Raw genomic sequence first — 14,794 nt, 5'->3', positions numbered from 1 at the left:
CAACAAGGTCAATGTCTTTGATCAACAGAAGTCCTCCCACTGTATTGTGCAAACTGTTGTACTTCCTCAGATGCAACCACCTTGGCCTGTACATCAGTGCGCTTCTCAGTGAAACCAGGGGACAAAGGGTCCCCTATGCAATGGGTCTCCCCATTTGAAAATAAGCCATATTGTTTCAGCATGTACTGTACTTCTCAATCCCCATATCTTGCAGTTCATGCAGTGGAGTATCTATAATGGATGCAGGGTGGGTGGTGCATGTGGGCTCCTGGATATAGGAATGTAACTTCGGTGTAAGCCGGTCAGAAAATGACAGAGAACGAGGAAAGGGGACAAAGGAAATACCCCTGTTTGCCAATAGCATAGAGAGATATATCTGGAAATGTTGCTTAGTATATCACAATCAGAATCAGCTTCATTGGCCAGGTATACTTGCGTATACTAGGAATTTGATTCAGTTTACAGTGCAGCAGCCAGGGGGGGGGGACACGTAGACAAGAGGGAGGGGATGTGGAGGGGGAAAATATGCAGTATACAGTTAAAGTAAAAGTACACAGTGTTGGTTACAATCAGAAGATCGGAGTAGACCGACTGGACAGTAGAGATGAGCGGATTTGGTTTTACTCGGATTTACTCGGTTCTCAAAACGGCATCTGATTGGCTATTCAAAACACGTGACACCCGTGAGCCAATAAGATGCCGTTTTGAGAACCGAGTAAATCCGAGTAAAACCGAATCCGCTCATCTCTACACAGTAACCCAGTGGTTTCTTAGGAGTTCAGCAGGTGGACTGCTTGGGGAAAGAAGCTTTTTAGGCTTCTATTGGTTCTGGTGGGAATGGCCCTGTATCTTTTTCCTGATGGCAGCAGGTTGAGCTTGCCATAGCCCGGGTGAGGCGGATCATTGACTATCCTGGTCGCCCATTTTTTGGCTCTGGACCGGTACAGGTTGTGGCTAGGTATGCATTCTCTGCACCAAGCTCAATTGCAAATAAATATATTTTGGGAGGTTAGCGTTCATTTATTTCCCAACTCTACATTGCTATTCCATGTAGGATATTCATAAAGAGCTCCAGCTCAGCTAATGTATTCAGGAATACCTTTTAGAATACATCACTATGTCCAATGCTGAAGCAGCAGTAGTAATTAAGGCTCTGATAATTGAGACCAGAGCTCAGAATTACCATTAAATAGATTTCCAAAAACTTTGAGAAATTCTTTCATCATCCACTTAGCTATTGAGATTAAAACTTTATTTTGTCATGATAAATTTGTAATACTAGGAGTGTGAAAAAAAAAAAAATCACATTAGTAGTTTAATGAGCCAGAGAGTGAGAAAAATGCATATTTCCCCCCCGTGCCATATTCGTTTGCAGGGGTTGTCAAACGAAACATTTATGGTTCTATTTTGAAATTAAAAAAATAAAACCATGTGATGATTGGAGAACATGGCTGGAGGCAGTGTGTGTTCTCAAAGTCTTTCCTGCAAGAAGGAAATTGACGAAAGCACAGTTCGTGGTTAGTGAGGCAAGATGAAAGATGAAGATATGTACAATGACAAGAAATTGCTCTCTTAATATTTTTAAGGAAATTCCTTTTTTTGCAAACAAAAAAAATCCTGGAAAAAATACTTTGGATCGTCTCAAGAAAAATATTTAACAATGGGTTGTACAGCGTTTAACCATTTCCTGCTAATTGTGGAGGAAGCCATTTTCATGAGGTTGGCCTATCAAATCAGCAGTAAGAAGAGACATTGGGGGTCATTCCGAGTTGATCGCTAGCTGCCTTTGTTCGCAGCGCAGCGAGCAGGCTGAAAATTGGGAATTTCTGCGCATGCGTATGGGGCGCAGTGCGCACGCGTGTCGTACATTCACAAAAGCCATTGCAGTTTCACACAAGGTCAAGCGACGCTGTTCAATCGCACTGCTGATCGTTGAGTGATTGACAGGAAGTGGGTGTTTCTGGGAGGTAACTGACCGTTTTCGGGGAGTGTGTGAAAAAACGCAGGCGTGCCAGATAAAAACGCAGGAGTGGCTGGGGAAACGGGGGAGTGGCTGGGGAAACGGGGGAGTGGCTGGCCGAACGCAGGGCGTGTTTGTGACGTCAAAACAGGAACGAAACAGTCTGAAGTGATCGCTAGCTATCTCGAGCTACTCTGAAACAGCACAATCTTTTTTTGTAGCAGCGCTGCTTTCCTTTCGTTCGCACTTCTGCTAAGGTAAGATACACTCCCCGAGGGCGGCGGCTCAGCGTTTGCACTGCTGCTAAAAGCAGCTAGCTAGCGATCAACTCGGAATGAGGGCCATTGTGTTGCTTGCCTCAGTGTTCTCACTTGTTAGTGAAATAATAGGACTAGCCCACTAAATAGTGGCCTGGAGGTTGTGTATGAGACAGGATCACTTTAATAGTCAGCCAAAATCCATTCCAGATCGTTTAGCTCTAGTGAGCTGACAGAACAGATGTGAAAATGAATGGGCCCAAGGCTACATGAGTAAGTATGGTGGCAGCATTTACTTCAGCAGGTGTGCTAATTTTGCTTTAGCATAAAGAGTGTTTGTATACAGAACAGTTTCTGGGCATTTTATACAACTGATTAATGTCTTACAATAGGTTTCATAGCAGATAGATTGCTTTGTTTGTCATCTGCAGAGCGGATACGTATAGTGTATTGTCTAAAGGACAAGCCATAATTTTACTTTCATTGTTTCACTTCTTACAAGGGGACATTGTGCTTCTCTTGTATTTGGCTGGAAACTCCCAAGCGGCTGGCTACTAGTCAGCACATTTCTCAGTCTCCTGCTTAGGGGGAGATGTATCAAACCTTGGAGAGGTAAAGCGGAGAGAGATAAAGTACCAGCCAATCAGCTGCTGTCCTTTTACAGGCTGTATTTTAAAATAGGCAGGTTAGTTTGGTTGGTACTTTCTTTCCAAGGTTTGATGCATCTCCCCCCTAAGTCCCATTACACTTGGTGCCTTGTACATTAGAAGGTGCCAATTTGCAGCTCGAAAAAATCATGTTCAGTGGCAGAGAGGGTGAGGGTCAAGTTTAAAGTTGTGAGGGAGCGCTCTTGCTCAGCTCTAACTTATAGGCTCCAGTATGTGTCCTATATGCAAAAATTGCATCTACTGTACATTCTTGCATCACTATGTGCTTGCTCCCAAAGTAAGCTCGCACCCTTTAGCTGGATTTGCTCCTAATATAAATGCCATGGAGTTGTCATGTTGGGATACCGCACACATTAAATGACCTCTTATATAAAAATACAATGGCAATTGAGGGTCCAGTCACTGGTCCTACTTTATTAAGAAAATGCCATTTAAAGCATTTATTAAGCCCCCATCACCCCTGCAAAACATAAATGTTTGAAGTAAATCATGCATAACTTTAGAAGTTGAAAGATCTGTGATGCTAAATTTCTGGACGACGTTCGCCAGCATCTGTATCCTAGTGTAGTACTTGTTCATAGCTAGTAAGTGTCATTCTGAGACTGGAAATACTTACAGCATGCTGCATAATGTATGACTGAGGTGGTGGTATCCAGGAGGTACTTGGCATCTACACATAGAGGGAGAGAAGAACGGTTAGGAGTTTTTAATTTTATTATTATAGATTTCTGACACAATTAGAGACATTAGAAAAAAAGAAAAACCCAACATACTTCAACATTTTACATAGGCATTAGGAGGCCAATTCAGTCCTGTGCGATGTTGGGACGCAATGTGTGGATGTGCACATTACTGTTAAAAGGCAGACTAGATGGGTATCCGAATGTTAATAGGTCGACCACTACTTGTTATCATGCATTAGGACGACATGGACAAATGGTCGACATTGTTAAAGTATCGACATGACGATGATCGACACAGGATAAGGTCGACATGGGGTTTTTTACAATTTTTTTTCATACTTTACCATCCACGTGGAGTACGATTGGGAATAGTAACCCGTGTCGAGCACAGCGGTAGCAGAGTGAGGCACCTTACCCACAGCATGGCGAGCCTTGCAAAGGGATGCGGTGCACTAACTGGGGTTCCTGGTCATGTTACGGAGAAAACGACATCCAGAACATAAAAAAAAAACCTCATATCGACTTTTTCATGTGTAAACCTTTCCGCTAGGTCGACCTTTTTCCCATGTCGACCTTGTCCCTGTCGAACAATAGTGGTCGACCTATAAACTGTCGACCTTATCCAGGTCGACCCATTGATCCATAACATACTAGATGGGGCAAGTGGTTCTTATATGCCGTCAAATTCCATCATGGCAGCTCAACATCTCTGATTTCATCATAATCGCCACGGATAGTGGTCGTAATCTGCCGTTCCATGAAGTACATTTGCAACGTAGAATAGATTTGCCCTTTAAACTGTATTGTTGTATTGGAAAACTAACAGTGTCTTTTTCTACACCAAATATTTTGTACACTGCAAACACGAATAGTCTTGCCAAATCTAATTAATATTTAAAATCTATTTTCTACAATACACTGAATCCCATCATTACAACATAGTCTTCAGTGTTTTAAAAGCTCATGCGTGAGCAGTTTGGGATGGACTAAATGAACATCCTGGTATCTCTCTGGCGCAGGGTCGATATGTTTTGAGTCAGTATACGTGTTGCAGTTTTGAGCTCTAACCAGAGCCAAATCATCTATTAGCCAAACTAGGTTCTCGCCTAGAACCCCATGGGTGCTGCAGGCCCTGATTTACAGTAACTTGTTTTTATGTGGGGTTTCTTGGCAAATGGAGAGAAAGCCCAGACCAGTAATTACGAAAGGTTAATATCTAACAGTGCCTGAGTACAAGACCCCGGGGCACACAATGCACTGAATCTCAAACAGTTATGAACGTTAAATTCCTGCGTAGTAGCTTCTATACATTGCTGCTTGTCCTTTATAAAATATAAACCACACTACACATTCATGCATAGGCAGCCACACACATACACAGTGGTGGTGTCTCGTCGTGGGAAAACAGGCCAAAATCAGGAACTTTTATTGGACTTTGAGCTCACTATGTGACATTGTAATCTAATCCCAAATGAAGAGCAAACAAAGGGAACATTATTAATTGCGCTAATTTTCAGATAAATAAACAGTACAATATAAATCTAGATCAGAGAATAGTTCTATTAAGTGGATAGACTCTACTGTCAGGGTATTGATGTATGGCGTACTATGCACTTGTTCCTGCATCAACCATCTGTTTTGCAGATCATATAGTGCTGGGAAAACCAGAAGGAACAAAGTCTGTGCTGTGTCTAGACTTGGTAAATAGAACATTTTGTATTTTGCAGTAAGGATCGTAAAATAAAAAAAAAAAAATCTGTGCAAAGCCTAACGACTATTATTCTTTCCTACGTTATATTAAAGTTGTAGCGCTAACACTAGCCTGTCCTAGGACACAAATTTTTTGGGAGAATTCAAATCAGTGCGAGGACCACAACCTGCATCATAGTTTGGATCTACAACGTTACATTTCAGACCTCCCTCAGACATTGTGGCCAGTAACATCACTTGTTTTCTCTCACACCCCATAGAGGTACACAGGACAACTGGCAATGTATGACTACTGTAACATACACGGATATGTGCTGCCAACCACTGTGGCAGCACATCGTACTGAATTCCCCTCGTTATACCACATATGGATTTGTTCCAGACATAAAGCCTTGTGTAAGGAGCAAACAGAAATGATTTCTGCTCATTTATCAGCTTTAAGAACCCTAGTTTAGTCAGACATATGAGAGTAGAGATCTGATTGGTTGCTAAGGGTCACCACATATCAATGCCCATTGCACTATATAAGTAAATAAAGCGACAGCATCTCACGTAACAGGGTTTTAGTAACCAAAGGGTCATGAACCAATAAAATGTATTATCAAATAATTTGACCCCGATAAAAGAAGAACATTCCTTGCCACATCGTTGTACATCACGGGACAGAGCAAGTTACAGTGTCCCAGTTGCCTACACACAATGGATGCAGACATTTTGTGCTAGATCAACAGGAACTAGAGGTGTCACTGAAGCATGAGGTCTCGATTTCCCATGGAATCTCATGTATATGGTTTAGACTCAAAATGGCTGCCTCATATGCATAGGCAACATGTACACATTACCATTAAAGCCTAGATTTTCTAGTGAAGGCTGCAGGCAAAATCCCAGTCTCGTGCAGAGGAATGTGGCTTCATTCTGGGACAGCACTCTTGTCCACATAAAAGCCTGAAAAAATAAGATTTTAAACCTACCGGTAAATCTATTTCTCCTAGCCTGTAGAGGATGCTGGGGACTCCGTAAGGACCATGGGGTATAGACGGGCTCCGCAGGAGATAGGGCACCTAAAAGAACTTTGACTATGGGTGTGCACTGGCTCCTCCCTCTATGCCCCTCCTCCAGACCTCAGTTAGAGAACTGTGCCCAGAGGAGATGGACACCACAAGGCAGGATTTAGAAATCCAAGGGCAAGATTCATACCAGCCCACACCAATCATACCATGTAACCTGGATCATACATAACCAGTTAACCGTATGCACAAAAAACAGCAATGGTCCAAGACCGATTCCAACTGTAACATAACCCTTATGTAAGCAACAACTATATACAAGTCTTGCAGAGTTTCCGCACTGGGACGGGCGCCCAGCATCCTCTACGGACTAGGAGAAATAGATTTACCGGTAGGTTTAAAATCTTATTTTCTCTTACGTCCTAGAGGATGCTGGGGACTCCGTAAGGACCATGGGGTTTATACCAAAGCATCCAATCGGGCGGGAGAGTGCGTATGACTCTGCAGCACCGACTGAGCAAACGCTAGGTCCTCATCAGCCAGGGTATCAAACTTGTAGAATTTAGCAAAAGTGTTTGACCCCGACCAAGTCGCCGCTCGGCAAAGTTGGGCAGCCGCCCAAGAAGAGCCCACCTTCCTAGTGGAATGGGCCTTAACCGAATTTGGCACCGGCAATCCAGCCGTAGAGTGAGCCTGCTGAATCGTATTACAGATCCAGCGAGCAATAGTCTGCTTCGAAGCAGGTGCGCCAATCTTATTGGCCGCATACAGGACAAACAGGGCCTTTGTTTTCCTAATTCTAGCCGTCCTGGCTACATAAATCTTTAAGGCCCAGACTACGTCCAGGGATCTGGAATCCTCCAGGTCACTTGTAGCCACAGGCACCACAATAGGTTGATTCACATGGAATGAAGAAACCACCTTAGGCAAAAATTGCGGACGTGTCCTCAATTCAGCTCGATCCACATGAAAAATCAAGTAGGGGCTTTTGTGTGACAAAGCCGCCAATTCTGATACTCGCCTTGCCGATGCCAAGGCCAACAACATGACCACCTTCCAAGTAAGAAATTTCAACTCAACCTTGTTAAGCGGTTCAAACCAGTGTGATTTTAGGAACTGCAACACCACGTTGAGGTCCCATGGTGCCACTTGAGGCACAAAAGTGGGCTGGATGTGCAGCACTCCCTTTACAAACGTCTGGACTTCTGGAAGAGAAGCCAATTCCTTCTGAAAGAAAATCGAGAGGGCCGAAATCTGAACCTTAACAGAGCCTAATTTCAGGCCCATATCCACTCCTGTCTGTAGGAAGTGGAGAAAACGACCCAGATGAAAATCTTCCGTAGGTGCATTCTTGGTCTCACACCAAGACACATACTTTCGCCAGATACGGTGATAATGCTTAACCGTCACCTCCTTCCTAGCCTTTATTAAAGTAGGGATGACCTCTTCCGGAATCCCCTTTTTTGCTAGGATTCGGCGTTCAACCGCCATGCCGTCAAACGTAACCGCGGTAAGTCTTGAAATACACAGGGCCCCTGTTGCAACAGGTCTTCCCTCAGCGGAAGAGGCCAGGGATCTCCCGTGAGCATCTCTTGTAGATCTGAGTACCAGGCCCTTCGAGGCCAGTCTGGGACAACGAGTATCGTCTGTACTCTTCTTCGTCTTATGATCCTCAACACTTTTGTGATGAGAGGAAGAGGAGGAAACACGTAGACCAACTTGAACACCCACGGTGTTATCAGAGCGTCTACTGCTACTGCCTGAGGGTCCCGAGACCTGGCACAATACCTCCAAAGTTTTTTGTTGAGGCGTGACGCCATCATGTCTATTTGAGGAGTTCCCCAAAGACGTATTATGTCTGCAAAGACTTCTTGATGAAGTCCCCACTCTCCTGGATGGAGATCGTGTCTGCTGAGGAAGTCTGCTTCCCAGTTGTCCACTCCCGGAATGAAGACAGCCGACAGAGCGCTCACGTGATTTTCCGCCCAGCGAAGAATCCTGGTGGCTTCCGCCATCACGACTCTGCTTCTTGTCGCGCCTTGGCGGTTCACATGAGCCACTGCTGTGACATTGTCTGACTGAATCAGAACCGGTAGGTTTCGAAGAAGACTCTCCGCTTGTCGAAGGCCGTTGTATATGGCCCTGAGTTCCAACACATTGATGTGCAGACATGACTCCTGGTCTGACCAAAGTCCCTGAAAATGTCTTCCTTGTGTGACTGCTCCCCATCCTCGGAGGCTCGCGTCCGTGGTAACCAGGATCCAATCCTGAATTCCGAATCTGCGACCCTCCAGTAGGTGAGCACTTTGCAACCACCACAGGAGAGACACCCTGGCCCCTGGGCACAGAGTTATTTTTCGATGTAAGTGTAGATGGGACCTGGACACTTGTCCAGAAGGTCCCATTGAAAAGTCCTTGCATGGAACCTTCCGAATGGAATGGCCTCGTAGGCCGCCACCATCTTTCCCAGAACTCGAGTGACTGGTGAACTGACACCCTTTTCGGTTTCAGCAGGTCTCTGACCATGTTCTGGATGTCCTGGGCTTTCTCCATTGGAAGGAAACCTTCAATTTTTCCGTATCCAGTATCATACCTAGGAACGGTAATCGAGTTGTCGGAATCAACTGTGACTTCGGTAGATTTAGAATCCAACCGTGTTGCTGGAGCACTCTCAGAGAAGCGCCACACTGCTCAGCAATTTCTCCCTTGATCTCGCTTTTATCAGGAGATCGTCCAAGTATGGGATAATTGTGACTCCATGCTTGCGCAGGACCACCATAATTTCCGCCATTATCTTGGTGAAAATCCTCGGGGCCGTGGAAAGTCCAAACGGCAACGTCTGAAATTGGTAATGACAATCCTGTACAGCGAATCTCAGGAATTCTTGATGGGGGGGATATATGGGGACATGAAGGTACGCATCCTTTATGTCCAGAGACACCATAAACGCCCCCTCCTCCATATTGGCTATTATCGCTCTGAGCGATTCCATTTTGAATTTTAATCTTTTTATGTACAGGTTTAGGGATTTCAGATTCAAGATAGGTCTGACCGAACCGTCCGGTTTCGGGACCACAAAGAGGGTTAAGTAATAACCTCTTCCCTGCTGGTTCATGGGAACCCTGATTATCACTTGCTGTATACACAGCGTTTGAATTGCAGCTAACACTACATCCCGTTCCGACGTAAAAACTGGTAGGGCCGACTTGAAAAATCGGCGCAGGGGCACCTCTTCGAATTCCAGTTTGTAACCCTGGGAAACTATTTCTAACACCCAGGGATTCAGGTCTGAGCTGACCCAGACCTGGCTGAAAAGTCGAAGTCGTGCGCCCACCCATGCGGACTCCCTCAGGGGAGTCCCGGCGTCATGCTGTGGGTTTTGGAGTAGCCGGGGAGGACTTTTGTTCCTGGGCGCCTGCCGAAGCAGGTGCTCTTTTGCCTCTGCCCTTACCTCTGGCAAGGAAGGAGGATCCCCGACCTCTTCTGGACTTGTGCGACCGAAAGGACTGCATCTGGTAGGGTGGCATTTTCTTTTGCTGTTGGGGAATATATGGTACAAAATTTGATTTACCTGCTGTAGCTGTGGAAACCAGGTCCGTCAGCCCACCCCCAAACAATACATCACCCTTATAGGGTAGTACTTCCATATGCTTTTTGGAATCCGCATCACCCGTCCATTGGCGAGTCCATAAGGATCGTCTCGCTGAGATCGACATGGCATTGGCCCTAGAAGCCAGCAATCCAATGTCTCTTTGAGCATCCCTCATAAATAAGACTGCGTCTTTTATATGGGCTATAGTTAAGAATATAGTATCCTTATCCATACTATCAAAATTATCTGTCAGCTCATCTGTCCAAGCTGCAACTGCGCTACACACCCATGCCGACGCAATCGTCGGTCGTAGTACAGCACCCGTATGAGAATAAATACCCTTTAAGGTAGTTTCTTGCCTGCGATCTGCAGGGTCCTTAAGGGCAGCTGTGTCAGGAGACGGTAGCGCCACCTTCTTGGACAAGCGCATCAGGGCCTTGTCCACAGTGGGAGGTGATTCCCAACTCTCCCTGTCCTGTTTAGGGAAGGGGTATGCCATATAAATTCTTTTGGGGATCTGCGGCCTCTTCTCCGGAGTCTCCCAAGCATTTATAAAGAATTCATTTAATTCATGAGATGTGGGAAAATTTATAATCTGTTTATTTTCCTTAAACATGTGTACCCTTGTGTCGGGGACCGAGGGTTCATCCACAATATGCAAGACATCCCTAATTGCCACAATCATACACTGAATGGTTTTAGTCACCCTAGGGTGCAATTTTACTTCGTCATAATCGACACTGGAATCAGAGTCCGTGTCGGTAGTAGTGTCTTGTGCTAAGGGACGTTTTTGAGACCCCGACGGGCCCTGTGAATCGGTCCAATCCGAGGATTGACCCCCTGATGTTCCCCTTAATTCAGCCTTATCAAGCCTCTCATGTAAAGATGTCACACTTGCATTTAACCTATGCCACATGCTCATCCAATCCTGAGTCGGCACCAGCGACGGGGACACACCACTCATTTGCTCCACCTCCTCCTTAGAGAAGCCTTCCGCTTCAGACATGTCGACACACACTTACCGACACCCCACACACACAGGGAGTTACCTATAAGGGGACAAAACCCCAACCAGGCCCTTATGGGAGACAGAGAGAGAGAATGCCAGCACACACCCAGCGCCCAAACACTGGAATATATGACCAGATAGCGCTTTTATATATTTATAATGTTAATCTCCACTCACTGCGTCGCCAATGTGCCCCCCTCTTTTTTTTTCCAGCCTGTGAAGCTCAGCAGGGGAGAGAACAGGGAGCCAGCGTTTTCTCATGCAGCCTCTGTGGAGAAAATGGCGCTGGTTAGTGCCGAGGATCAAGCCCCGCCCACCCGACGGCAGGCTTCGGTCCCCTCATGATATTGTAAGAAAATGGCGGGGGTCCGTGGATTTACTGTCCCACAGCCTAATCCAACATATTTATGCCCAAATTGAGGTTTATTGCTGCCGAGGGCGCCCCCCCCTGCGCCCTGCACCCTACAGTGCCTCTTGTGTGTGTGTGTGACTGGAAGCAATGGCGCGCAGCTTACCACTGCGCGCTTACCTCATGAAGATCTGATGTCTTCTGCCGCCTGAAGTCTTTTCCTCAATACTCACCCGGCTTCTATCTTCGGCATCTGTGAGGAGGACGGCGGCCCGGCTCCGGGACGAACCCCAGGTGAGGCCTGTGTTCCGACTCCCTCTGGAGCTAATGGTGTTCAGTAGCCTAGAAGCAGTGCCCAACCTTACAAGCCAGCTCTGCTTCTCTCTCCTCAGTCCCACGATGCAGGGAGCCTGTTGCCAACAGGACTCCCTGAAAATAAAAAACCTAACAAAATTCTTTAAAACAGCAAACTCTTGAGAGCTCACTGCTTTGTACCCTTTCTCCTCTGGGCACAGAATCTAACTGAGGTCTGGAGGAGGGGCATAGAGGGAGGAGCCAGTGCACACCCATAGTCAAAGTTCTTTTAGGTGCCCTATCCCCTGCGGAGCCCGTCTATACCCCATGGTCCTTACGGAGTCCCCAGCATCCTCTAGGACGTAAGAGAAGGCTGCAGGCAAAATCCCAGTCTTGTGCAGAGGAATGTGGCTTCATTCTGGGACAGCACTTTTGTCCACATAAAAGCCTGAAAAATATATATTACAGGTGGTCTGTGGCTAATTACTGGTCTCACATTCTTTTCTAGTATACCCAAACTACCAAGGAAGTTTTAAATCTAAATCCTAAATTGTCACTGACTGCAAACAGAGTTTTCAGTCAGAGCTTGACCACGTGAATTTAAAGCCAAGCTGTGTGGTTGAGAGCTCAATCCAATGTCCTCACATCTGCCAAGCACAGGGAATAAAAAGATGTGAGGTTATAACAGTACAAACTTTACTCTGTGGTTCTACTTGCTCCTGACTGTAAAGGGTATATGTAATAGGGTGCCTACCAATCTCTGACATTTTCTTAAAAAGCGTCAAACATTAAGGTTTTGCCTTGTAAATTATTGCAGCTTTGAGCAAAAAAAACCAAACCAAAACAAACAAAAACATCCGCGATCGTCCGGCATCTTGCACCTCCGGCAAACGTTTGCCCTTAAATTTTATTTTTGTTTTCAGATGAGAATTCAAACATATGTAATGTGCGAAAAGTCTTTAAATGTAACAATTGGCATATTAGAAGTAGATCCACCTGCATCGTAGTTTGGGTCGACAAAGACAAATTTCAGACCTCTCAGTTTTTACTATATTATTATTTTCATTTTAACCAGTTTTATGAGGTTGCATGACAATCTATTAACTTTTCCTGCAAATCAAAATAAATACATGGAAAACAGACTCTGGGAAGATGTACAAAAATGTCTAAAAAGAAAAAATGTAGCGGTGTTGCCCATAGCAACTAACCAGATTCTCTAGCACATATCTAGTAACATGCTAAAAGACAGTTCCATTTTCCATACGTTTTAGTAAGCCAAGCCCTTGGAAATCTCAATACAGACTGCTTTCAACTACTTCTGCTACAAGTAGTGAATGGAACGTGATAAGATGACGTAGGCCAGAAGCAAGGACAATGCAGAGGGTCAGGAGAATCTCTGTTCACTTTGCACAACATGGTATTTTGCAGAGTAATAACTTATTACTTGCACATAAGCATTGGTTCAATAATTACAATATTAGTGTCCATTTATTTGATACATATGGTCTGCATTAGGATTTGGGAACATGGAGAGCTAAACAAACAATTGTCTATGTCAGCAAGAAATATAAAAACCAGATCAGGAGTTTATGACTGGAGGCAAGGAACAGCGGCAAAGGACAAACATATTTGAGACAATTAAAATATTGCTCGACTTTAACACAATTATAGATATGTTGAACAGATATTTCCTATACTACTGTTGACTGTAACTTCTAGTACCATATACATGGGGGGAAGGGGGGAGAGGGGCAACTAGAACATAAGCGCTTGGATAGGATATTTGGCTGGGTCCCAAGTCTTCTGAGAACCTAGATCTGTCCATGGCTACAGTACTAGCTAGTGTATACAATATCAATTTCACATATACAAAATAAGGCTGCTACCAGACATATTGGGTATCTAATTAGTCCCAAAAAAAATTTCAGCCGCGAAAAACTGGTATTTTTTTCAATTTTTTTCATCACAGATTTATTTTCACTGTAACCAATTAGGCCCCCATTTGCTAAAGCCGAAAAATGTTCCCTTTTCCCCTGAAAATACATATATGTATTTCCCCTGAAAAAAAACGGACACTTATTGCAGATTTGGTTTCGCCTGCCTTATCATCGGGGCTAATACGATAGCTCCCGACAAATCTATTAGCCGCAGTAAATTACTGCAGCTAATTGGACATCCTCATATTGTATGTTCAAAATAAAAGTGTGAAATTAAATCCATTAGACGGAGCCATTTAAATTATACCTAATGATGAGGTGAGAATGGACTCCATTCCCCAAGCAAGAAAATATTAAAATCGCTCTACTGATTATGAAAATAAAGTCAGGATAGAGGCTATTATTATTATCAATAAGTAGAAGAAAAATATTGATATACATATCTATGTTTCTCCTATATAAGGACCAGCTCAGATAATTTTAACGAGTGCTCTCCTTGTATTTGTAGTGGAATATAGAAAACAATCTTAATCCAGCACTATGGAAATCTCACCTGGTACGTTGAGACGGGAGACGTAATGTAAGGAGTGATGGATGTTTGGGTAATCATCCTGTTTGTTGCAATGCTGTATGGTGAGGGATAGAACCTGCAATAGGAAAAAAAAAAGTCTAACTGTTAAAGTATCCTAATGCTAACGGACAGTGGTGTCAGCCATTTTGTGGAAGTTCGTTATTTCAATAGGAAGCAGTGATCTCATTGGGGCACTTTGGTCTGTGTGAGTAGATTGTCTGCACCCATGCCAATAGTATATCAGACACATCATATGTAAGCTCTCAAGAGCACGGCCCTCTCCCCTCATGCGCTTTTCCTTCTCTTACTTACACTATCAACTACTCCATATTCTCTAAAATGGCACCTAGCCCTCAGTTTCTGCCTCCATAATGCCAATTTCAGTGTCATGTGCGCTTATGTGGCAACGTTTCTATACCATGTAGCTGTCCTACATTGTCTTGCACTCTAATTCTCTGTTTTTCTTGTTTTGCTCAACTGTTTATGTACTTTTTAGGCACTGCAGAACCCTTGTGGCGCCATATAAATAAAAGGATAGTAAGAATAATAACATGCCTTAGCAATGTCACTGGATAGGAGTATACAAAATGGCGGCCACTACTGTCAATAATGAACATGTTCAAAAGTTTCTAGGACAAAACAAACATGAAATGAAAAGATCGGAGTTGGGAAAATCACCTTCTGACATACCCATTTTGAATAGCAGCAGTAGGATCATAGGTCAGTGTCATTCCAGCCTGTTTAGAGGAAATGAACG

General features: G+C 44.4%; 1 protein-coding gene across 8 annotated transcripts in view; it reads right to left on the bottom strand.

Annotated features, from left to right (window-relative positions):
- The window catches only part of RBMS1 (RNA binding motif single stranded interacting protein 1), a 621,011-nt gene that overhangs the window by 46,587 nt on the left and 559,630 nt on the right, over window positions 1-14,794 (bottom strand). For 6 of the 8 annotated variants that reach the window (XM_063933644.1, XM_063933645.1, XM_063933651.1 and 3 more), the window contains exons 8-10: window positions 14,716-14,774; window positions 14,020-14,113; window positions 3,502-3,555 (exon numbers count right to left, since the gene is read on the bottom strand). In XM_063933644.1, coding sequence (XP_063789714.1) covers window positions 3,502-3,555; window positions 14,020-14,113; window positions 14,716-14,774 — 207 coding nt within the window. The remainder of the gene's footprint in view (window positions 1-3,501; window positions 3,556-14,019; window positions 14,114-14,715; window positions 14,775-14,794) is intronic. The other 2 variants (XM_063933647.1, XM_063933646.1) reach the window with 1 other exon arrangement.

This window comes from Pseudophryne corroboree, chromosome 7 (genome assembly GCF_028390025.1).
Source record: "Pseudophryne corroboree isolate aPseCor3 chromosome 7, aPseCor3.hap2, whole genome shotgun sequence".
Lineage (NCBI taxonomy): Eukaryota > Metazoa > Chordata > Amphibia > Anura > Myobatrachidae > Pseudophryne > Pseudophryne corroboree.
Note: the sequence above shows the minus strand (reverse complement) of the source record. Positions and strands in the feature narration are given on the sequence as shown.